The 23933-nt window shown below is 51.2% G+C and overlaps 7 protein-coding genes across 7 annotated transcripts, besides 5 other annotated features; 3 read left to right on the top strand and 4 right to left on the bottom strand.

Moving 5' to 3' along the window:
• Positions 1 to 1915: 1915 nt before the first annotated feature.
• Positions 1916 to 1955: a microsatellite.
• A 1042-nt stretch (positions 1956 to 2997) lies between these two features.
• ACLA_066440 (cysteine-rich secreted protein) lies at positions 2998 to 4428 on the bottom strand (the record flags this gene model as incomplete). The annotated part of the gene is made up of 1 exon (XM_001272433.1): positions 2998 to 4428. One exon carries the CDS (start codon positions 4426 to 4428, stop codon positions 2998 to 3000), a length of 1431 nt encoding a protein of 476 aa, XP_001272434.1.
• Positions 4429 to 7687: 3259 nt separating this feature from the next.
• Positions 7688 to 9229, bottom strand: ACLA_066430 (phosphotransferase family protein; the record flags this gene model as incomplete). The annotated part of the gene is made up of 1 exon (XM_001272432.1): positions 7688 to 9229. One exon carries the CDS (start codon positions 9227 to 9229, stop codon positions 7688 to 7690), a length of 1542 nt encoding a protein of 513 aa, XP_001272433.1.
• An 891-nt stretch (positions 9230 to 10120) lies between these two features.
• Positions 10121 to 11322, top strand: ACLA_066420 (glycoside hydrolase 5 family protein; the record flags this gene model as incomplete). The annotated part of the gene is made up of 3 exons (XM_001272431.1): positions 10121 to 10315; positions 10364 to 10811; positions 10883 to 11322. The coding sequence occupies 3 exons, from the start codon at positions 10121 to 10123 to the stop codon at positions 11320 to 11322; spliced, it is 1083 nt and encodes a 360-aa protein (XP_001272432.1).
• Positions 11323 to 11848: 526 nt separating this feature from the next.
• Positions 11849 to 11872: a microsatellite.
• A 702-nt stretch (positions 11873 to 12574) lies between these two features.
• Positions 12575 to 12617: a microsatellite.
• Positions 12590 to 12617: a microsatellite.
• Positions 12618 to 12652: 35 nt separating this feature from the next.
• ACLA_066410 (proline permease PrnB) lies at positions 12653 to 14302 on the top strand (the record flags this gene model as incomplete). The annotated part of the gene is made up of 1 exon (XM_001272430.1): positions 12653 to 14302. The coding sequence occupies one exon, from the start codon at positions 12653 to 12655 to the stop codon at positions 14300 to 14302; it is 1650 nt and encodes a 549-aa protein (XP_001272431.1).
• A 321-nt stretch (positions 14303 to 14623) lies between these two features.
• Positions 14624 to 15825, top strand: ACLA_066400 (TauD/TfdA family dioxygenase; the record flags this gene model as incomplete). Its single annotated transcript, XM_001272429.1, has 2 exons — positions 14624 to 15276; positions 15384 to 15825. The coding sequence occupies 2 exons, from the start codon at positions 14624 to 14626 to the stop codon at positions 15823 to 15825; spliced, it is 1095 nt and encodes a 364-aa protein (XP_001272430.1).
• Positions 15311 to 15334: a microsatellite.
• A 1589-nt stretch (positions 15826 to 17414) lies between the features above and the next one.
• On the bottom strand, positions 17415 to 19262 carry ACLA_066390 (LipA and NB-ARC domain protein; the record flags this gene model as incomplete). Its single annotated transcript, XM_001272428.1, has 1 exon — positions 17415 to 19262. The coding sequence occupies one exon, from the start codon at positions 19260 to 19262 to the stop codon at positions 17415 to 17417; it is 1848 nt and encodes a 615-aa protein (XP_001272429.1).
• A 463-nt stretch (positions 19263 to 19725) lies between these two features.
• ACLA_066380 (SRR1 family protein) lies at positions 19726 to 20847 on the bottom strand (the record flags this gene model as incomplete). Its single annotated transcript, XM_001272427.1, has 3 exons — positions 19726 to 19843; positions 19896 to 20525; positions 20627 to 20847. The coding sequence occupies 3 exons, from the start codon at positions 20845 to 20847 to the stop codon at positions 19726 to 19728; spliced, it is 969 nt and encodes a 322-aa protein (XP_001272428.1).
• Positions 20848 to 23933: the final 3086 nt, after the last annotated feature.

The raw sequence follows: 23933 nt of genomic DNA, 5'->3' as shown, positions 1-23933 counted from the left end.
ATAGAGCTTTTCCCTCTTAAGTACTAACTCTTCATGCTTATTAGGTTTTCCTCTAATCTGCTGAGTAATTATATTAATCCTATAGTAGATCTCTTTTATTTTATTATCATTCTTAACCTGCATAGTGGCAGCAGCATTAAGCTATTATAGAATATTAGTGTTATAATAATAAGCCATGCTTTCTTCTATTTCTAGATATTTATAGTCTAGCTTTAGGTTCTAGAAACTAGCCTAGATATTAACATGCTTAAATTTTGATTAATACTTAAGGAAGATGTCTGAGTTCTAGTAATCTAGTGCTTAGCTTCTTACTACTTAGGAAGCCTTTACTATAGGCCTGTTAGCATTTATTAGAGTTGGTATAAGTAATAAAGTATCTTATAATTAATTATATTTATAACCCCCCCTCTAATCCTGTGTATTCTTAACTGGTCTTAGAAATAGGCCTATTAGGTAAGTAATATAAAATAGTGCTATATTAATAAAAATATTAGTATATAAGTAGGATGCAGACTATTAGTAATTACTATATAAAGCACTAGTAGGGTTTATATATGCACCTCCTATTTAAGGGTCCATGAATCTCTCCCTTTTGATAGTCTTTTATCTAGTAACTTATCAGCTATGTAGATGCCCCTAAATGCCTTATCTATAATACCTACAGCCATAATATAGAATATGAAATTTCTTCTAAGTATATCTTGCTCTAGTATCTAGTTTCTAGGACTGTATTACCTTAATTAGTTATGTAGTATTAAAGATAGAGAAGATAATTCTTATATAACTATCTTATTATCATAGTAATAGCCTTTAAGGAACTCTGGATCTATAGTGACCTAGTACTTAACTTCTATATTTTTTGAATCTTATTATAGATTAAAGGAAATGTGCTATGTAGTAATTAGTATAGGACTTTTAGATAAGTAGAGTAGTAGGATAAACTTTATAGTAGAGATACTTATTAGTACCTCTATAAGAACTTAACTTAATAATTACACCTACTCTCGCACCAGAGCTAGAGAATAAAGAGAGTGATAATACATCTTAAAATCTGGTATGCTCATATATATAGTTATGGTTATTATCTTTAAATAAATAATAAAGAAGTAGATTAAGATCCCTTCTAGTTATAGGAAACTTCTCTTAATGTTTAGTAGTAAGCCTATACTTTAGAGTAAGTTTATTATAGATATTCTATAGAAGTATTAGTAGTATATACATAGCATAATCACCTAGGGTAACCCACATTATAAAGATTAGCCTTTACTGTATCTGGTAGCTTTCTGTAGGTTGTTTTCTGCTATTTAGTAATAAAATAAGTAAGATTAAGATAGATAGTATACTGAGTGGGTAAGTCTTCTTTATGTAATGTAATAAATACCTCTAAAAATAGCTTTAAGATTTGAATAGGAGGATTAAGTTCTTCCTTAGTAAAATATTAATTACCTGGTTTATTTTAAGAAAGCATTCATCTATATATCATTAGTAATTAGGCATAAAGCTATAGTAATGAAGGACTGTTTATTTATATAATTTCTAAAACTCTATAGAATAGCTATATCTGTCATTAGTAGCTGGAGCCCTTTTCTTATAGCTAATTTTATTTAATTTATTCTTTTATTTTTCCTAGTACTCTATTATAAATCCTTATAACTTAGTAAACTTATAGAGCTCCTCCACTTTTCTCCTTAGATTATTATTATTTAAAAATATATCATGTGACATATTATGTAAGGAGTCTGAGAATATAAGGGTAAAACTAGGATAAAATAGATCATAAAAAGCCACTGTTTATAGATAGGAAAGAAAATAATAGAGCAGAGAAGAAGCCCTCCTATTTAAGCTAATGATAGAGGTACTAATAATAGGCTATAGGGAGTCTAGTTATTATAGAATTACTCTCTTACCTACTAATTACCTATGCTTACCCATACTTACCCATGCTTATTCATACTATTAGATAGCATTACTTAGCTCACCATCACTCACCTACACTCACCCTGTGGTTTAGTATCTCTCACTTATAAAGCAGCAGGCCTTTAAGGGCGCATAAACCTTCTGGCTGTGTTGATAATTGTGGCTTAAGTGTGGCTGAGCAGACGGGAAGCCCTGTTCTCCACACCCTGTGGTCGTATGTGCTTGAAGTTATACAGAACGGTGTTGTATTGAGCACTTCTGTTGAAGATAAAGGTAGCTTGAGACGAATGACTGACTCCCTCGCCAAGATTCTCGCATGCTCATTTCGAATTCTTCGAGATCCACGTGTCTGAGTATTGGGTGTATGATCTGGATCATCCTGTTTAGCCCTACTCTCTGCTGATTATTCAAGCAGTGTCTTTGGAAGCGTTTGTTGTGACGGTTGTCTGGATTGGACCATATATATCCCCTGTGTTGGTCCGGTTTGGGTTGCAGAGAGCAACTTGGGTGTCACACGTGTATGTCAACAGACAGGTCAACCCTGACACTTACCGATGGAAATGGTGCGCTGACTACCTGGCAAGTGCTTGATCATATACTAACAAATGTCTAGCGCAGCAGCTGCGTATCCTGATGTTACAGTCAGTAGCGAGAGGTACGATCTTCTCTAACTGGATTAAGATGCAGGAGAACATGGGGCCGCCTACCCAATGGTTGAAGGGCGTCAATCAAGTGAATTAGAGGGATAGGGTCAATATTCAATACACTGTGTTCTAGAACCTGTCTATTGCCCAAGGGAGTCGGCTGAACGGGACGTCTGAATAGAGACACACACATTAGGGGAGTGTCTGGTTCATTAAACTTCCCAGAGGCACACATTTGCCCACGATATACAATCTTGCTAAAACACAAAGTCGCATGAATGAGAAGAACAGTGTAGGTAACCGAGTATGTCAATTAAGCTAGAATGAGATAAACCATGCATTAACCCTATTCTCCACTCACTGTCAACAATACATACACTCTCCTAACCACCTCGGCGAAATTAATACTAGGAGACTTAGTACCTCAGCTCTTCCCTTAAGCCTTCCCAGCCAAGGGCTTCCAGGCACAATCGACCTTGTTGCAGCACTGATCTCCATTCTTCCAGATACAGTTGTTCGCATTGTCCCGGATATCACACGGGACCTCGGTGAGGTCGAACGGCACACACATCTGCGGATCCTGCGAGTAGAAGGTCATGGCAGGAACCTCGGCGGGACAAGCAGGCCCAATGCCCGCTGCAAAGCCACCGAGACAGTACTTGCCGCACGGCCACTTGCTCAGTGCGAACTGGCCAGCCAAGGCGAAGTTGGGGGTGCGCCCGATATGCGCGCCGTTCTGCGCGTTGTTGAGCCATTGGCCCTTGTTAGCGCCGGTGGCGAGGTCGCCGTACATGTCGCGGATGTAGCTCTTGTCCGAGGGGTTGATGGTCTTGCCGGGGGTGCATTTCTCGTCAATGCAGAGCTGGAACTTGCCGTATCGCTGCACCATACTGTCTGGGGCGGCGTAGTAGACGTTGTCGTTGCGGAGGCCGAGGCGGTTGCCGTTCTCCGCTGTGAACGTGTAGCACTTTCCTTGACGGGGTTTAGTACAACGGGCGTAAAGGCAAGGGCTGAGGCTGCCTAACTTACCAGACTCGAGTCCCGAGTGGCACACGCCGGGGATGTCCCGCTTGGGATGGCAGGTTCCGTCCTGGGCCTCCTCGGTGCCCTCAGCGCAGGCACACTTGCCATTCACCAGCTTCTTGCCGTTCTGGCATACCTGCTTGCACAAGACGCCGTCGAAATCAAATCCCTTCGGACAGCAGTGGTAGCCCGTGGCCTTGGATCCAGCCAGGTCATGGCCGTCGGCGCAGCAGTCAAACGCCGTATCGGCGCTACCAAGCAGATGCTGTCCAGCCAGACAGCAGGCGAAGTACTTCTTGTCGCCGCTCAGGGTCGGGCCCGTGCCTGGGGCAGCACAGGTCTTGGTCACGACGCAGTGCATACCAGGGTCGCAGTCGGGGTCATTGTACTCGATCTTCTGGCCAGTGATCTTGGCGTCAGGGCTGACCTCGAAGGTGAGGACGTTCTGACGGTACAGCTTCGCCTCGAGGGGCGAGATCTGAAGAAGGATGGCGACGAGGCCGAGGGAAAAGAGCATCATGATGAAACAGGTGCTTTTATATAACAGACCTCGGGGTTGACGGTGTGTGGGGGGTGGTGTGGATGGATTGACAGGAGCCTCAAGTTTTTCAGGGGCTTTTGGAGTGGCAGGAATGTCAGGAGTGTCTGGCGTAACGATAGTTGCAGGAGTGCTTTCGATCTGGGACTCGTATGGAGTGCGCCGGGTCTCTTGAATGTGTTCGGTGCGCTCAACTGTTCGTTGTGGTGAACTGGAGAAGGAGCTCGACCGGCTGCTCGCGACCCTTTTATGTGTCGTCAGGGTCTTTCGATGCTGGGAACGGGGGAATGGATAACTGTCCGACATCTTTGTTCGATGTGTCTGAAAGGGTTGCAGTTCCCATTGAAAAGGCACTCCCCCGATACGGATGCCTCGATGATCTTCTCTTCCGCCAGCCACTGCCAGGAAACTGTGCCCTCAGTCGGCGACCCCGTCGCCCATCCGCGAGCTCAGCTGCAGATGAGTGCCTTTTGGCTAGTATCCGACGAATCAAAGCTGTAAGTACGTCCTCTCATGCTGTCTGCTGTGTGGATGGCTGGGCTCCTAAGCGCTGAAGAGTATTGATTCCGAGGAACTATACTCCCCATACCTCTCATTTGATGCATACAACAGCTACTATCGGTCCTCCGTTACACAACCCCGCGCAGCAAGATGGCTACACGGCATGATAGGTGCTGACGCAGTGTGACAGACCTGACAGGCCGGACGGAGCCGTTGTAGTCGGTCTGGACTCTGGATGAAGACTGGAGTCATATGATATGCGGTACCGAGTACTAAGCACCCTGAACCCACCCGTATTGAGTTCTGTAGTATTCACGGACGACCTCTATGGTAAGTCTCCACAGCACGAACGGATTCACTTCCCTCAAGCAAGATTACTTTGGGCAATTGCAGCTGGATTATCCCCTGTCATAAGTATCCTGCATAGTAGCCAACATCGCTTATCACTGGTGGACAATCTGCATGTTTCAGCCATTGTGACAAATCGCGTCTCTACGGGCAGCGGTAGACAGGGGATGTCAGCTAGCCACTCCAACTGAGCACCTCTACCTAACCTAACCTATTTCCCCCCAGCCCAAGTACCACAGCTCCTCGTCACTGACAACCTGAAAGCAATGCTGGATGTGCTTACTCTGTACTATCCTATCTGCGTGATTTGAATCTAGCCCACCTTCCAGCGACGCCACAATGTCCCGCTCGGAATCAGCGGATGGGTGAACCTCTTCTTTCCATCTGTATGCAAGGCTGTCAAGTCTGAGCAGAATCTAGCCTGGTCAAAGAATGTCCATGATTTAATATGATCGACTCCAGCAGGTCCACAACTCGTATCCGTCCTACGGCTCAAGGAACAAGCGTTCGTGACAGCGACCCTATTAGTGTGCCGTTCTCCCGCAGGAGTTCCATACTAAGCATGGGCCTATTAGTTTAGTGACATCGGCCCCGTAAAGACTGGCTGATTACATGCTGACTAGGCTCGAGGGAGATTCAGCTACAGTGTACACCTGGTTGTGGGGTACAGGCACGGTGGGAGGTTCATGCATGATATCCGAGCGGATTTGACAGGTCATTTCTGCGGCTTGCTGCAGATTATCAGCATGAACACTGGAGGATTGGATGGCATTGGTCATTTGTGGGTGGCCCATTCGCCTAACTCTATGAGGGTGGATTCTTCTTATTGGCACTTTGGCAGTATTGAGTGGTCAGAACAACTTGCTGTGTGTGACTGCATGCTGACCTCGAAGCTACTAACCAGTTTGCCTTATGTCTATCAATCTAACAGGGCTAGGGGTACGGGCTGCTTGCGTATAGATGGGTGTGCTAAGCCCCGATTGTTGGCTAACATGCCCTGCTAAAGCCTTCCCTCCTGGTTTGCCCGCTTATGTCTGATCAAGAGGCTCGGTAAAAAAAAAAGCCTTGAGAGAGACTCATACTATCCATTGGGTTTCGTATCTCGGCTTTCCCCTGCCCTTAGTACCGAGTATCAAACCAAATACCCCTGGATTCAGCCATAATTAAAAGAGAATGAACAATGACGAGTACGAGAGGTAAAAATAGGCACGACCATTGACAAGCTGAGACGTACAGAGTATTTCAGCCCGGGTTTTACCCCTGGACCTGATGCACCTAAGACTTACGACGCTCCATTAGTAGAATGGGAAAAAGCCAATGGGGGGCACGGGGGGTCAGGACTTGAAGCTGTTGTGCAAGATTCGTATAGATCGAGATATCGGGGTCGGCCAAACACAACCCGCCCGTTCTCGTACTTCTGACGGCTTGTGTCCATCGCACTGGCAATATGAGTAGCCAGGCTGGAGGTGTTTGACTATGAACAGAGAACCAGGCCCACCTTGATCCTACGTTTTTTACCGTGTGAACGCGGTTACTCGGGTTATGGGAATGACCCTCGAGGTATTCAGGGACCGACAGATGCGAGAACTGACATGTGAATCTTGTCTCTGAGGTAATAACCAGGTTGCGACAGGCATCGAGTATATGATTGAGATTGAAGTCACGATGCGTGATGGTTCCAGTTTCCATGTCTCGGGTCACAAAATCAACCAAGGCCAGGGGGGACAAGGGGTCGAAGGAGAAGATCACATATTGCAAGGCAGAATAGGCAGAATTTGACCGGTTTCCATCTGCTTCATTAATTTGGTCGAGCAGTTCGTCGTACGCTGCCTTCGGATCCTTCGGGAGTGGCCCTCGACTCGAATGTCCTTTTCAAGTTCAAGGCGCCGGATTGACGATTCTTTTGAAGTCATTCAATTTGAACCTGCACAAAGATACTGATATCTTTACTATTGTCGATGGCCTCGACTCCGAGATTCGCACTGCTCTCATCACGTCTGCTTGATGTGAGAACCTTCAGGTTATCGGATTGCTCCTAGCGGACTAGGGCGACTTACTTTTGTCAAGGGATCAATGGCTGCCTGGACGTCGCTGAGCACAGGCCCATGTCAGATATGGCTCCTTGGACGGTCCCATCGAGTTGGTTCGGGACCTGCTGTAGTTCTTATCATGATGCGCATAATGAACGACCTTCTGACTGTCTTCCGTTGAAAATTGGAATACTATGAAGGCATGCTTTCCTGCATCTCGGACTGGGCCATTGAACTTTGACGACACACTTTTGAGCTGCATCCATCCTAATATCAAATACAAGGATCTGGGCAAATGAAGCTCGCCGGGAGTTCTGTACCCATTTCCTCTCCGAAAGCCGGGCCGCCGTACATCGGAGGGATCTAGCATGATCCACGGCCAGAACCTGTCTCGGCTAGAGTCTCTTTGCCTGAACAGAGGGAAGATCAAGTACTGCTCGATGCATATGAATGCATCCTATTGACACTATGAACCGGATCATAACCCTGACACCCATCATATATGGTCCCTTGAAACTTATGCAACCGCTTACCGAACCCCCCTAGCCCAGTAAACCTCGTATCTGTGGTATAATGAAAAGAACTCTTTCCATGGAAGCAAAAGAATTCTGGAGTATTGCGGGCTTGCGCTACAAGGCGAGACTGCGTGACAGTGTCAACTGCACGGGTATTGTTGGCATCGCCCATCAGAGAGACAACCCCGCCAGCCGATCCAAGCCAGCATCACCACCGTCGTCCACGCGATCGTCAGCTCCTCCGTTTTCACCCCCCTGAGCTGCGCTATCCTCAGATCCTTTCTCTGCGAGCTCCTTGGTGTAATCATCCGGGTCCCAAGCCAATACCCGAGTCTTCATCTCTTCGAGCTTGATCGCCACAAATCTTTCAATATCAGCCGTCTCTTCCGGCGCCAAGAGATCGAGTCTCTGCTTCCAAACATCGTCGATGGGAGAAGAGGTCGGCCCAAAGAATCGCTGATCAATCCTGTGCCAGTAGATCAGGTCAAAGGCGAAGTTATTCCGCGCCGCATACGCAATCCAGAAGTCTCCACTCGCCCAGCTATCTTGCATCGGACCAGAGAGTCGCTGCGTATTCTTCAGCCAGCCCTGTTCGATTGCTTTGTCCTCTTGGTCTCTCATCACGCTGAGAAAGGTGTGTAGGCGTCGTTCGTACTCGCGACACCAGTCGTCGAGGCCGCAGGGCCAGTATTCCGGCTTTTCGATCAAAAGCCACCACGGCGGCGCAAAGGAGAATTCGACTGGGGCGGCATATGTGAATTCCCAGTCGACAACGCCCGCGATTTTCAGGTCGTCGTTCAGGAGAATGTTGGCTGGGCGGAAGTCGTCGCACCAGAGTTTGAACGGGCCTTTGTCGAAGGATGTCCACTTCTCGGTTAAGCGATGTTCTCGGGCGAGTTTGCGGAACAGATATCGAGCAACCAGCTTGCGCCGACAATCTTCGGCTGAGTCAATTGCATCATTGCGCTGGTTGACGATGTGAGCGATGTGCAGCTCCGCGAGGGCTTCAAAGTAGGAGGATGCGGTGTCAAAAGTCGTGGCTGGTAGCTTTGCTTGGGGTAAGGATCCCAGTTGAACCAGAGTATTCATAGGCATTGATAGAGGTCTCTGTGTCACTTCCCAGGTGAAATCGTCAACCTGGTCTAGGGACCCTACCCGGGGTAGCTGTGGTCGAGACAGCTGAAGCAAAATATTTGCGGCCTCTCTGTAAAGAGCCTCTAATTTGGTCTTATTGATATTCGGGTCAAGAGTTCCTCGATCTTCCTTAGGGCACCCAGGCGTGTTCAGAGCATCATACAGGCTCGTCTCATGCTCGATATAGTCCATGATAATAAAAGGACCCAATTCCAGCGGACTCTCCTTCCTCGTCCCCCAGTGGTGGATAAACGGAACAGGGATGGAAGTCTGATCGTAGATGTATCGCATGGTAGCGACTTCATTGCGGACTTTCTCTTCCGGAAAGACGGTGGCACCTGGCTGGGGGAAACGTATGACGGCCGTGATTGCATTCTCGTATTCCATCTGGAACGCGATGTTGTACGAGCCTTTCTCCAGGAAGCTGAATTCGACCGCATCTCCCGGACGATGGTGTCTGACCAGGAACCTGCCCACCTGTTGGAGGACTTCGGGCTCAAGAAACTGACGAACCCAGCCATCGGCGACGGCTTCGCTTTTCTCCCAGGCGACATCGTCGTAGCGCAGGCGGGGACGCATAGTGGGCACGGACCGTCCGGGGTGGGTAAACGTTCAAGCTACCAAGGATCGGATGGATTCTGATGCTGGAAAGTTCCTGAGCGTATGAGTTGCGTGTGTCACTATCGAGATTGTGGAGATGGTGAACGAGAGCGAAAGTGTCCTGGTTGTTCCAAGGCTTTACGAGGTATTATTAGCCCCTCTTGTGTCGCAGGGGTTCTACCGCTGCACTAAAAAGGTGTCTAGACTCTACGTAGTAATGAGTCAGTAACAGTAGTTCTTCTGACAGGGGGTGTAGCTGATAACTCCAGCCGGTTGAGAAGGCTTGCTTCTGTCAAGGGAAAACTGTCTGCTCTGGCGTTTAACCAAAGTATTTACATGTATATAATTATAAAACGAATCACTTCCAATACCCTAAGATATCTGCAGTCTGCATATGGCTCCAATCTGGGGAATCCGGGGGATTGACTGATTCCCTTCTGGACACGGAGACGGAGCGTCGCACCACAGCAGCTCCGATGCTCAATTGGGCCAGACTGCAGAAGAAGCAAGCGTAAATGGGGTTCCTGGCGATCGATGTGGGGGATTTGGCGCTGGTCAATTACCGAAGAGCCGGATTAACTCTGGGGAATATGGGGATGGAGTCATTCTCTCTGCAAGTGCTGAGTACATCCACCAATTCCAGGTCCCTGCAGATACAGAATACGGGGCTCGCCATTCCTCATCCATCACGGACGTTGAAGTCGTTCACTCTATCTGAAGAGTCCTATTTGCTACTGTCTATCGTATTGCTGTGTCTGCTAGCTCCGAATGCCATCGCTGGATTGACCACGGGGGAGAGGCCGGAGGTGGAGGTATAAGACCAACATCCATCCACGTCTATCCAGACCATAGAAATCAGCAACCAACACAATGAAGCTCTCCCAAATCCTTACCTTCGCCAGCCTGCTATCCGGCGCCCTCGCGGCGCCCGGCAAGCCCCACGGCAAGCCCGGCTTTGCCAGCACGTCGGGGCTGCAGTTCTCCATCGACGGCCAGACGGGCTACTTCGCAGGGTCCAACTCCTACTGGATCGGCTTCCTGACCAACAAGGCGGACGTGGACATCGTCTTCGACCGCATGAAGGCGTCCGGGCTCAAGATCCTGCGCGTCTAGGGCTTCAACGACGTGAACACGGTGCCCGGCGAGGGCACGGTGTACTACCAGCTGCACGCGAACGGCAAGTCGACGATCAACACGGGCGCGAACGGGCTGCAGCGCATGGACTATGTGGTCAAGAGCGCCGAGAAGCATGGCATCAAGCTGATCATCAACTTTGTCAACAACTGGGATGATTATGGGGGGATGAACGCGTATGTCAAGGGGTATGGCGCGGCGGACCACAATGACTTCTACTCGAATGCGAAGATCCAGAAGGCGTACCGCCAGTATATCCGGGCGGTGGTCTCGCGGTATACCAAGTCCGACGCGGTATTTGCGTGGGAGCTGGCCAACGAGCCGCGCTGCAAGGGATGCGACACGGACGTGCTGTACGACTGGATCAAGTCGACGAGCGAGTATATCAAGTCGCTGGATGCGAAGCACATGGTCTGCATTGGCGATGGTAAGTTTCATCCTGCATCCCAGTTTGCATCCTCAATCCCATCCACCACGATGACTGACGCATGGTCACAGAGGGCTTTGGCCTCGAGACCCTCTCCGACGGCAGCTACCCCTTCACCTACGTCGAAGGCAGCGACTTTGCCCGCAACCTGGCCATCCCCACCATCGACTTCGGCACCTTCCACCTCTACCCGGACAGCTGGGGTACCAGCCACGAATGGGGCAATCTGTGGACGCAGGCCCACGGCGCCGCGTGCCAGGCGGCCGGCAAGCCCTGCCTGTTCGAGGAGTATGGCGTGACGTCGGACCACTGCGCGCTGGAGACGCCCTGGCAGAAGACCTCGCTGAACACCACGGGCGTGTCCGCGGATCTGTACTGGCAGTATGGCGATACCCTGAGCTCGGGCCCGTCCCCGAACGATGGCCACACGGTGTACTATGGCACCGATGATTTCAAGTGCATGGTGACGGACCATGTGGCTGCCATCAAGGCCAAGCAGGGATGGGTTTGAAGAGGGAGTTTTGGAGTCGTCTGGATATTTAGATAGAGATAGGGCTGTGGTCGCATATGAGTCATCTGTCGGTCGAATAATCCAACAACCATGGAAGGGAATATCAAGTTTGCTAATCTCTCTTCGGGTCCTACAATCTTGCCCTAGTAAGAATATAGCAAACGGTCGCGGAAATTGCCCGATTTGAGGTTCATTCAGGGTTTCCATTCGGCTGGCTGGTTACCTTTGAAGCTACTTGGAGTCGCCTGAGGCATGTGGCTCATGGCCTGATATATAGATATATATGTATATTATTGAATTCTTCTAGACTATCTAATCAAGTAGCCAACTAGCAGGACGTGAATAGACAGGACAACCGGACCGGCCATCGGACCGGTCGGGGAGAGAGATAGAGTTGAGACTGATAGGCATCAAACGGGCAATTTAGCTGTATCATTTCGGATTGCCAGCAAATCATCGCTCTCGATCCCCCAGGCAGAATGCCAGGCCCGAGTGCTTCGGGCGAGTGGAAGCAACGGTCTCTCTCTCTTCACTCTTCACTCTTCACTCTGGCACGACGAGAGTGAGACGACTAGTGCCAGTTCCCACGCGGCGATGTGCAGTTTCTTTTACGTAAAATCCGGGGGGGAAAGACTGGGGCTTCCCCAGATGTCTTGTCTTGATTCTGGAAGTTGAATGATATCGATTATAGACCATAGACCATATGAGAAATCATTTAGAGGTAATAGCCTAATACTACTAGAAGGATTCAATTGAACCAGACGATTACCGCAACTGGCTATACCGGTCTGACTGCATGTCCTCTTCTGTTCTCGAATCCCTTATCACCCGTCCAAGCCAGCGCCACCAAAGATACAACCCGCGTGTGCTTTTCCTCTTCCAGCCAAGTCAGTCTGTCTTACTTGGAACTTAACAGACACTCATTGACCCAATCACTGCGGTGGCCAAGCATCCATTGTGCCACTCCCCGCATCGGTGTCCTTATCAGCCTGTCGACAGTCTACACTCTACACCAATGGCCAGACAAGCCCAGCATCCTGGAGCCATGATTGTTTCTCAACCGGGCCGATATCAATTGGATCGAAGGGGCTTAACTTTCCTTTTTTATTTCGAGGTTTACGGCAGTGGGTACTGGGTCAACCAAATCAGATAGAGGGCTAAGTCGTGACACAGACGTTGGCCTAATGCCTGATGCCCAGGAGGTCTGCAACTACTTATAAAGATCGGCCATGTAGCTGTCGACTGGTTTCAATTCTGTTTTTTCCCTTTCTTTTTTTTCTTTTCTTTTCTTTTCTCCATCTTCCAACGTTCTGGAATGAATCTTCACAAAATGCCTCCAGAAGAAAAACCAACCGTCGCGGCGACGTCCTACGACCCCGAGGCCGGCGATGTCAAAACCGGCACGCTGCAGGCCATGGTCGCGCGCGACCTGCTCGACGAGCGGTACGCGATGACGCAGCGCGGGCTGAAAAACCGACATGTGCAGATGATGGCGCTGGGGGGCACCATCGGGACGGGTCTGTTCGTGGGCTCGGGACAGGCGCTGGCCATCGGGGGCCCGTTGTCGCTGTTGCTCGGCTACCTGTTCATCTCGGTGATGGTGTATGCGCTCGTCTCGGGCATGGCGGAGATCGGGGCGTATCTGCCCGTGCACGGCGGCACCATGAGCTACCACGGGTTCCGGTATGTGTCGCGCAGTATCGGCTTTGCCATGGGCTATCTGTACTGGTACTCGCTCGGGATTCTGGTCCCGTATGAGATCGTGGCGGCGTCGATGGTGATCGACTACTGGCATCCCGGCGTGCACATCGCCGTGTGGATCACCATCATGCTGGTGATCATCGTGCTGCTGAACTTCATGCCCGTCGCCGCGTACGGCGAGACCGAGTTCTGGTTCGCCAGCATCAAGATCCTGACCCTCATCGGCCTGCTCATCCTCTCGTTCATCCTGTTCTGGGGCGGCGGGCCCAACCGCCAGCGGCTGGGCTTCCACTACTGGAAGGACACGGGCGCGATGAACGAGTACCTGGCCCAGGGCGCCGCCGGCCGCTTCGTGGGCCTGCTGCAGTGCATCGTCAAGAGCGCGATCGCCTTCATCTTCGCGCCGGAGCTGGTCATCATCGCCGGCGGCGAGATGGAGTCCCCCCGGCGCAACGTGCCCAGCGCCGCCCGCCGCTACATCTACCGGCTCGTCTTCTTCTACATCCTCGGCGCGCTGGCCATCGGCGTCATCTGCTCGTCGCGCGCGCCCCAGATCCTCTCCGGCTCCGGCACCGACGCCTCCTCCTCGCCCTGGGTCGCCGCCATCCACAACGCCGGCATCCCCGTGCTCGACAGCATCGTCAACGCCGCCATCCTCACCTCCGCCTGGTCCGCGGGCAACTCCTTCCTGTACATGTCGTCGCGGTCGCTCTACTCGCTCGCCGTCTCCGGCAACGCCCCGAGCATGTTCAAGGCCTGCAACCGCTGGGGCGTGCCGTATCTGGCCGTCGGCGTCTCCGCCCTGTTCTCCCTGCTCGCCTACCTGGCCATCGGCAGCGGCAGCAACACCGTCTTCAACTGGCTGATCAACTTCACCAACACCTCCGGCTTCATCTCCTGGATCTGCTGCAGCATCGTCTACTTCCGCTTCAACAAGGCCGTCCGGGTCCAGGGCATCGAGAAGCCGTACGCCTCCAAGCTGCAGCCGTACGGCATGATCGTGGGCTTCACCGGCGCCGTGCTGATGACCCTCATCAACGGCTTCACCGTGTTTTTCCCCGACGAGTGGTCCACCAGCAACTTCTTCACCGCGTACATCGGCATCCCGGCCTTCCTGGTGCTGTATTTCGGCCACCGCCTGGTGTACTGGAGAGATCCCTGGGCGTGGCCGTCCGAGGAGGTCGACATGCACACGGGACTGGCGGAGATTCTGGCGGCGGAGAGGCCAGCGCCGGTGAGAGATACGTGGTGGAAGAAGCTGAAGTCGGTGATTGAGTAGGTAGATACGATAGTTTCCTTTTTTTTTTTTTTCATTTTGTTCTTCTAGCTAGGCGAAACAATTCCTCGGCTGGGCTTGAGTCAACCCACTTAGCAAATATCAATCAATATCACCCCAATATCCACTTCTATCGACTTTCAGATAAGAACACTGATAACTGGATAAGATGCGCCCGGAGAAGACCTAAGAACTGAGAGCCCGATCGGAGGCCACCGGAGCCTCGGAGTCGTAGATATAAACACCCATCCCATCGATGATCCTCGATCTTCCAGACTCAGATCCAAGGAATACAGAAGAAAGAAGAACGCAGATCGAACGGAAATGCCCTCTCTCACCCCACTCGCGCACCCCTTCGGCGCCGTCCTCCGCGACATCGACCTCGAATCCCTCACCCCGGAAACCACCACCCTCCTCACAGACGCCCTACACACCCACCTCGTGCTCGTCGTCAAAGACCAATCCCACCTCTCCCCGAGGGCCCAATACACCCTGACCCAGCTCTTCGACCCGGCCGCCCGCAACTACGGCCACGGCACGACCATCGACGCCAAACGCTCCGTGCTGCACCCGGACCTCAAGACCGTGCCGCACCAGCCCCAGGTCCAGGTCATCGGACACGGCTTCGTGCCGTCGTACGAGGGGCTGGAGAGGATCACGCTCAAGCACCCGCACCACCGGACGTTCCATCGCTCCGCGGTCCCGGACGCGGACGACGCGCGCTTCACGCGCTTCTACCGGTGGCACATCGACGCGGCGCTGTACGGGCTGCATCCGCCGGTCGTGACGAGTCTGCTGGCGGTGAAGGTGCCGCGGGGGCGGAGGCAGGTGGTGCGGTATGACGACGGGACGGGCGAGGAGATGGAGGTGGCGCTGGGCGCGACGGCGTTTGTGAGCGGCGAGGCGATGTATGAGCGGCTGAGTGCGTCGGAGAAGGCGTTTGTGTGTGCCAGTCGCGTGGAGTATGCGCCTCATCCGTAAGTCCGACTTGTCCTTTCCCCACCTTGCGAGTTGATTTGATTTGATTCGATTTGAATATCCTCGAGGACGACGGGCGTGGGTGCGGGCTAAAATCCAAAATCAGGTATATCTGGATGTCGGGCGCGCGAGCCCTCCCCACCGGCCTCGGCCTCTTCTCCGAAGACAGGGAAATCCCCCTGGCCGACCTCCCGCCTATCGAGGAGGACAAGATCAAGATCCTCCCCATGGTCTGGAAGAACCCTGTGACGGGGAAGCCGGCGCTGCAGGTGCACCCGGCGGCGGTGCGCAAGATCCACTGCGCGGATGGACGGGTGATTGACGACCTGCGCGAGGTCCGGGAGATCGTGTACAAGCTGCAGCGGCCGGGGATCAGCCCGGAGCATGTCTATGCGCATGACTGGGAGGAGGGGGATCTGGTTCTGTTCTATAACCGGGGGGTGCTGCATTCGGTGGTTGGGTCGTTCCGCGACGACGAGGTGAGGTTGTTTCGGCAGTGTAATCTGGCTGCGTCCGAGGGAGTGGTGCCGTATGTTGCTGCTGCGTAGATGCGGATTTATTATTCTTAATGACTATGTTAATGCTGCTATTTGATGTTTGATCTGACCTCGGATGATGTCTCGCTTAGGGCTGCAAGCCAAATATATATATCAGACCCTACTATCACGCAACTCAACCCAAATGAATATCTACCTGCCCTTCGACCTGTACATTATGGTAAGCCCCCAATCCAACACACCTCTTATTCTATCCCCTATCCTAAGCGCATGAAGGCGATCGTGGACAAGTCGCATGAAATCCTGGGAGTATATCTGGACATAATACGACGCGTTGTTCGTGAGCCTCATTATCAGCCATACTTCACCAAGGACATTCGCTCTTTCTATGATGAGCTGGTCAATTCGCACACTGAAGGCTCTGAGAGGTTCAAGCTAAGTATAGAATGTGATGTTACTAACATCCTTCTTTACCTGCTTAAAACTATCCTCCTTAACTCTAAACACCTAGTGAATAGCAAGGACCCTAAGAAGTTTATATAGAGTACCTAGTACTAGAGGGATATGAAGCAGGTAATCCCTGCTTGACTCCCTGAGGAAAGTGCTGGCAACAGGAGTTTGCCATTGGCAGAGCGTGAAGGAATCATCCTTTCACTTATGAACTTTCTCACCCTCGGAATGTGGAATATGTCCAGCAAGCCCTTCTTCCGGTGATCGAAGAGTCAGCTCGGCAACACGCTCGTTGGTTGCGCTGTTTCCTGGCGCATCTGCATCTTACACCAGAGGAGACCCGGGCCACCGCCTGCTTGACGAGCTTCTGTCCTTTCGATCCAAGCATGACCGATAGATTGTTCAGGGACAAGCATCATTATCTCCCAAAATCTTACCTCAAGCAGCAACGAGGGTAAGCTCTTGCGTATCGTCAATACCCACATTTCATTAATATCAACGAGAAGCTCTCGAAAAAGGATAAAGACTGGCGAGAGACCTCAGCTGGTCAACATTGGCTCGCCATGCAGACCAAGCTGCAAAAGGATAGGCCGTTCGCTGGACTGTAGCATTGCATTAGCGGATGTAACCACTGGTCTTCCTACGGCAACAAAGGTTGTTTGACTTTGAAAGATGTCATGGAGGAATGCATCTACCGGGCGGGTGCGGTATTAAGACAACCAGTGAAGATCGACCCAAAGCTTGGCCGTCTGGTGATCTCGACCGATAGGACTTTAGAGCCGCTGAGATACCTGCGAGAACAGAGGGACAAAAGATATGCCGCCGCGGAACCTGAATTAAGTCACTATTCCCTGATTCAGAGATCGATGGAGCAAATCGTGGCAGATATTTGAGTCGTTGAGGACGCCGCAATGGGCGACTGGACTAAACCGGTCGCCAGCCATTCTCCTTTCGCGATTTGAAATGGCGTGGTCCGCTTTGCAGAGACTCAAGAAGAAATCATTACAGGAGAATAACGACTGGATGGCAATGATTCGCAAATGGAAACTAAGTGGTAGCGAATGGGTGCGACGAGCAGGATGGGCTTTGGATGAAAGGTATTAATTATATATGGTATGACTATTTTATATAGTATCAGAATTCGGAATCATCGCATCGCTCAATCCAAAATTCAAAGGATCTTACAGCAATCATCGAACGATGTAGAACCCGCTCACAGTGATTTGGCGATCTCGCATTTCCGCTGCGGGAGACCTCACTCCCAGCCGATGCAGCGGGACGCTATCGACAACTTTCTGTCCGCGGGCTCGAATGTTCTCTAATCCACCCTTGGTACGATCGATGAGACCGGCACGATTTTGCGCCTCTGGTCCCCAGGCCGGGTACTGCAGCACATTTTGCACATACGTCACATCATAGGAATCGGCGAGCATGGCGGCTTCGGCGGCAGCGTTGCGAGCCTCGAGCAACTCCTTCTCGGTTCTCCCCGTGGGTGGTGGTAGGTCGGGGCGGAGAAAGCCAAGTACGCGCACCTCGACTCGGGCTTGCGGAGGAAGCTCTACGTCCTCGAGAAATCGAAGCGTAGTGACTCGTTTCATTACCTGGGATAGAGTGACCCGGCCTTGTTGTGACGGGTCGAGGTTCCTGATTGCCAGCACAATCTGGTGCCAATGGCCACTTGCCCCTTCACTGTTGTTGTCTCTCGTGATGGCGATACGTGCCCAGCCGAAGAAGTAGCCGTGCAAGCGGTCGATCACCACATCTGGTATCTTACTAAGATGAAGTTTTTGTGCGTCGAAATAATCACCCCGCTGCAGGAGTGTGCCCTGAGCTTTGAAGGCCACCGGGTAAGGAGGGCTTGGCCCAGATTCCAGATGAATTGTCTGCTGCTGGCCTCGAGCCAGCCGCGCCGCAGGGTTCGAATCGCCGTCGTCGCCGCCGGAACGCAGCGCCGTGCCGATTCCTATGGCAGTCTCTGCGGCCGTCTGCGCCATCCACGATGGCCGGAGCGGGTCAATTCTCGCTTGCACTACTGTCGACACAGGGTCGATGACCCTCTGCACGGTCGCCTGCGCGTACAGGCCCATTACCATGGCCCCAACCTCCAGTGGCAGGGTGCTCAGGCTCGCACCCCGAATTGAACTGGGGCTGAGCGAGGTCGAAAGAATGCGAAACACGGGGCTGGTGCAGAGAACCTTCTTCTTCGGCCCCTGGCAAAGAACTACTTGGAAGTATCCATCCTCAGCCTCGGCGGGAATCCGTGCGACGACCGTTTCACGGAGCCTCTGTGTGTCTCGTACACGTGAGGAGGCCTTTTTAAGGAACTTGGAGATATCGCGCTGCCAAGCTCGCTCATCATTGGGCTCGACTTGGTTTGCATGGAGGGCCAGAGTTGGGGTGATATCCAACCAGTCATCTGTCAATCGGAGAAAGGCCTTGGCGCGCATGCCCGTCTTACCGGTCCAGCCCTTGTTCTGAAGCCACAAGGAACGGTCCGGTGGTAGAGGAGCATCGGAGAAGATAGAGATAGTCACCGAGGTTGTGCTCCCGCGGTAGAAGATCACGCCTGGCGAATGACGGAGAATAGAGAAATGCTTGTTGGACTCTGCAGGGTGGCTAATGAGCCCACCCAGGAAGTGTCGAGCTTCGCCGTAGGCTTTCTGGACAGTTGCTGAGGCTGGCGACTGGGATGGCTGTGGGTGGGGTGCAGGAAATATGTCTGTTGCAGCGCGATGGAAAGGGGTGGCGCTCCACGTACTGTTGTCAAGATCCCCATCACGACGACCGGAACGGGGGTCACCAATGGTATGGGCGGATGCTTTCGACCTCAGTGGTGGTCGCGGTGGCAGGGCAGGCGGAACTTCATGGGATGAGATTCTTGTCACACCTCTGAAAGTCGGACTGGGTGGTTGCAACAATCCTCTGTTTCCATCATCCCTGTAACTTTGATGGATGTTGGGGTTGGAGACGGGTTTCCGTCGAATGTTGAATTGCGGATGGTCAGGGGGGCGCAGGGATCGATTCTCAGTAAAGTCCATCGCTGTTGGAGCATCATAGAGCTGCTGGAGACTAGTTTCCGAAGGTGAAGCCAATCATTATTGATGAAACAACGGATCGTCTATGCTCTGTTTGATCATTCGAAGATGCATCGTGATGGAGTTGATGATGCCGATTCGGGAAAACAGCGGATTGGCGGGGCATAGATGAGTAAGCGCTGCGGTTATGTGCATAAGCATGCACATGCAGCAGATCATATACAAGCAGAAGTCTGAAAGAGTGATCTTGATCTGCTCTTCGTACCTCGACAAAAAAGGACACGAAATTTCAGGTATGAATGGTTTCAATTCCCCTCCTGATCAATAAATATGCACTTGAATATGCCTATTTCCACCGTGGGAATCACATGCCATCGGGATTAAATCCAACAGGCCCAAAGAAACCCACTGCCTGGCGCGTATGAACGATAGAGAAGAAAATGCAGTAGATGAAACGTCATCCTGTTTATCTCATATACAGTGTCAGATCTCCGAACCAATCTTCCGTATCAAACACTGTAGCCTGTTCGTAATGACCCACCATCCTTCGTACGCGAGAGGAGTCCGGATCGGTAGTATAAGGACTGCCGCAGTCAGATTCCAATGTCTCATAGATAGCAACACGAACGAACTCACCACACCCAGGTAATCTCTCCGTTCTTCACCCTCTTCTGCCACTTGGCGACGTCCGGCTCGCAAGGCCTGACAGTATTCCAAAGCATAGCTGCCGGCCATTGGACGTCGGCGACGATTTGTTTGACTGGGACGTTGGGACTGACAGAGAAGACAAAAGTGGCTTCATCAATTTCCAGAAAACCCTTTGGATCTTCCAGGCGCGTAATCCCAATGATCCTGAGCAGCTCGAGGTCCACGTCATCATAGGCCGGGTCCTGTGCAAAGCATTGAATCTCATCTGAGCGGTGATTTTGTCTTTTCTTGAGTGCCTCTGCGACAGTCTCGACCGCGGCATGCTGCATATGCGAGCGTGTGGCACAACGTGTGTTTAGACGATCCATGGTCCCCAAAGCAAAACAGACAATCTTCTTGATGGGCCGAGTGAGAGCGAGCGTCGCCAGCTGCTTCTGCAAGCTCTCACATGCTTCGCTTGTCTGCCATACTTCGCGCTGCCTCACAAATTCCTTGTGGACTTCCTCCAGGGGGTTCTCATGTCTTCTATCTTGACGCGTATAGCAAATCGCCACTGGCGGCTGGTCTTGTAGAATCTCGTCGGGCATGAATGGATTGATGGCGGTCATGGATTGAATGCTGCAGTAGGATATGCGGTACGAGTTTCTTGGACTTGTGTTAGTGCATGGGTGCATTGGTCCAGGATACTCCAACGCGATGCTTACGCCCAATCAACACACCAAGATGGAACCTTGAGGCTATGTTTCTGTGGCACACCATCCAGATCAGCGATGTGGACCTCATCGGAACCCTGGTCAATCTGGCGGCTAAGGTCTTCTAGCAGATGGCGAGGGAAGAACAGCTTTCCCGAAGTATAGGCCTTGAGAACATGACGGATCTTCTGTTCTGCGCTACCGAACTGCTCTTCTTCGACAGCCATGGTACTTGTCGACGAGGCCATTGGGGGTGGAAGAGAAGGGGGGAGAGAGAAGAGGATGTCTTTTCTATACGGGGGAAGCTTGTGGTGTGTTTACTGGCAATTGGGAAGGGTCAGGTGATTGGAGAGACTATCGACAGTGAAAGGGACTTTGAGATTGATCAGAGGGATTGTCTAGATGATGAGGATGATAATGATGATAGGTAGCTGGTATTTGTCTGTACCGACAGTGGTGGTTTAAATAAGTCCGTCACCAACGGGAAGGTGCATTCGAGACTCGTTTTGTAAGCTTCATCTAGATTTCTCCGGATCTCAAAATAGCCCAATTTGCTGATCGAAGATGTTGGGATCCTCCTGGCAAAAAAGAAACTAACCACCCTCCATCAGGAGTTTGTTTGCTGCACTGCTGGGAAGGGCTTCTTCCTATCTGGGTTGCACACAAAGGCATTGCTCGCATGGGCCTCACCGCCATCGTGGCTCCCCGACGCGACGATGCAGGCTGCGTCCAGCTCCATGAAGTTAGCTAAAGTACTATTAAGGGACTATCAGGAGCCAAAAGTTGGTGAATTGGTGTCAATCCAACAGTATCTGCGGCCATCGTGGGGGCTTGATTGGCCCCGGGGCTAGAGGGCGAGAGGGCGAGAGGGCCAGATCCTATTAATATCCCGAAAATGGTGTCATTAACCAGGGGAGACAAGTGATAACCACCAGAAAACAAAACCAACACGGCTGCTGTGTTGGGGGATATTAGGGATATTTTTATCTCAATCACTCTTCCAAGTTCCAACTGTTGGGTTGGTTACAGTCAGATGCCAACTAATTAACTGTCATTTGGGGATTTCCCGGATCCCAAGTCTCAAGTCTCAAGTCCTCTTTCACTTTCTGCCCTCCACGCACATCCTTCATGCATGTCATTCCCTCCCTTGACAAAAGAGCTCTTCCTTTTCTCTACTCTATCGTGCACATCCAACCATTCTGTTCCATCCGATTGGTGTTTTACCGGGTGTTGGTTCTTCGGGAAGGAGGGTGAGGGGCGAGTAGCGGAGCCTCTTGTTACATCTGCATCTGGAACTCCCCAGTCCCCAGAGCCCAGCCAGCCCAGAAAAGGGTGGCTGCCGACCAGTCCCTCCGACGTGGCTGCGACACCGATGAGTTGTCAAATCGTGAACATGTGGTGCAGCATCTCGGCAGTTATCGTCATGTCTCGCGCATCAAACAAGTTTTGAGTTTCGAGCTTCCCTTACGATTGCCTATGGACTATTGATTTGACTTGACATCGCACTGTTCCTTGCATCTGTCACAATCCATCACCTGCCGATCACATCGGAGGGCTGACGCTGCCCAGCTGGGCCAGCACTTCCTCATATATTTAAGTTTGATCGCCTTTTGTTGCATATGATACGAGGGTACTGAGTCCTGCCCTCTCGACACGCCTCACACACGCTTCATCCCGTCTCGGCTGCTAGCTGTCTCTTTTCCCTTGTCCGATTTCCCATCACACGCATTGACCCCCTAGGCCTGAGGGAGTTCGTTTCGCGTTTGACTTTGATGTCCTCCGCATGCACAAATCCATCACCGTCGTCATTACGAGCTCGGCGAACCACTAGAGTAGTTGATGTCCGCTATGATTTAGCAGGCTTGTGGAGGTGGCTCCCGACTCTGCAGGATTTTGCTGTCTGGGACAGTTGCCTCGATATTAATGTTGACAGTGTTCGCTGCACCCTCTTCCCTCCACCCCTGTGTCTACTCCCAATCGACGATAGAGGCTGGTTCGACTCGCCTATCTCCCGGATACCAGTTGATTTCGCATGTAGTATTGGCCTGATATCCGTTCGCCAACAACTGTTGTATATCCTTTGCCTACGATCATGATCGGCCGTCGGCGTATACTGCTCATGCACATGCTTGCTGGATCTATCAGATTCTCAGGATAATTGATTAGCACAAACAGTCCTCCAATGCGGCAGAGATGCAGCTCTACCCCCGTAGTATTTTTCGACTCATCGTGTACAAGCAGATCCTATCGCGGTTGTATTCTTCTCGGATATCACACGCTCGAACTGTAAATGACACCATTCAGGAGTTTCCCAAAGTTTTTTGGTGCGTATGATGATCCACATTTCAGCAAAAGTAGCTGTGAAAGACAACCCCAGAAGACAGGGACGATTTAGAGCAGTATATAGAAGATAATCGGATGATAGAATGAGAACACAGTGAGATGATGTAAGTCTGTCAGATGAGGATTGCAAAAGGGGGGTGTTTGTGTTACAATCACACGTGAGAGGTCTGCGTACAACATCGATTGACTGCCAGCGTAGGAAATCCTTCCCCAGTCAGCTTCCCTCCCATCCAAAGGCTTCAGATTGAGACTGGCCATTTTCACCCCCCCAAGACATTCTATCTCTCGGACTTGGCCCTGTTTCATCATCAAATTGATGTCCTGCCGTTGTGCTCCATCGAATTCAACTTCCACACTCCCTACTCTCTTCACGAGCGTTCTTCGTCTGTCGATGCCTATGCCTTGCGTCCAGACAGTATCGAGGATATGATATGTAATATGCTATTACATATATCTGCTACACGTCTTTCCTCTACTCCCTCAGATGCGTAAGGTAGGTCGCGTCACTCGAAACGGTCTTTCAATCGCAACATCTAATACTCTAGACAACTCTTGCAACGTTCGAATGAAGCCGGCTGCTCAGTTCAGAACAAGGGCCATGTGCATTGGCATTGTTCATCCTACTGTTATCAGACTAGGCATCGGGAGGAAAGATGGATCACACCATCAGGATTGATCTCAACCATGATCCTGCCTTGCTGTGTGACATCAAGTGAAAATTGGAAGGAACGCATGGTTCTCCAAGCACGGTCCTACATTCATCGAACTGATTCTCACATTTTTCTGCAATGACAGGAACAGGTGCACTAGAATTATTACTGCCAAGTACAACCTCATCAACCCCGTCGGATAAATTTGTACCACGACCTCGAGTCTCCTGGCGACGGGATACGCCTTCCATCACCACAAGAAGACAAATCCGTCGTTGCCAAACGATCTCACCATCTGTTCGTACTTTTGTCCTCACCGTTGTCACCTGCACGATTCAAGT

Source organism: Aspergillus clavatus, genomic scaffold, assembly GCF_000002715.2.
Source record: "Aspergillus clavatus NRRL 1 1099423829799 genomic scaffold, whole genome shotgun sequence".
Taxonomy (NCBI): Eukaryota; Fungi; Ascomycota; class Eurotiomycetes; order Eurotiales; family Aspergillaceae; genus Aspergillus; species Aspergillus clavatus.
The sequence above is the reverse complement of the archived record's forward strand: the minus strand, read 5'-3'. Positions and strand labels throughout refer to the sequence as shown.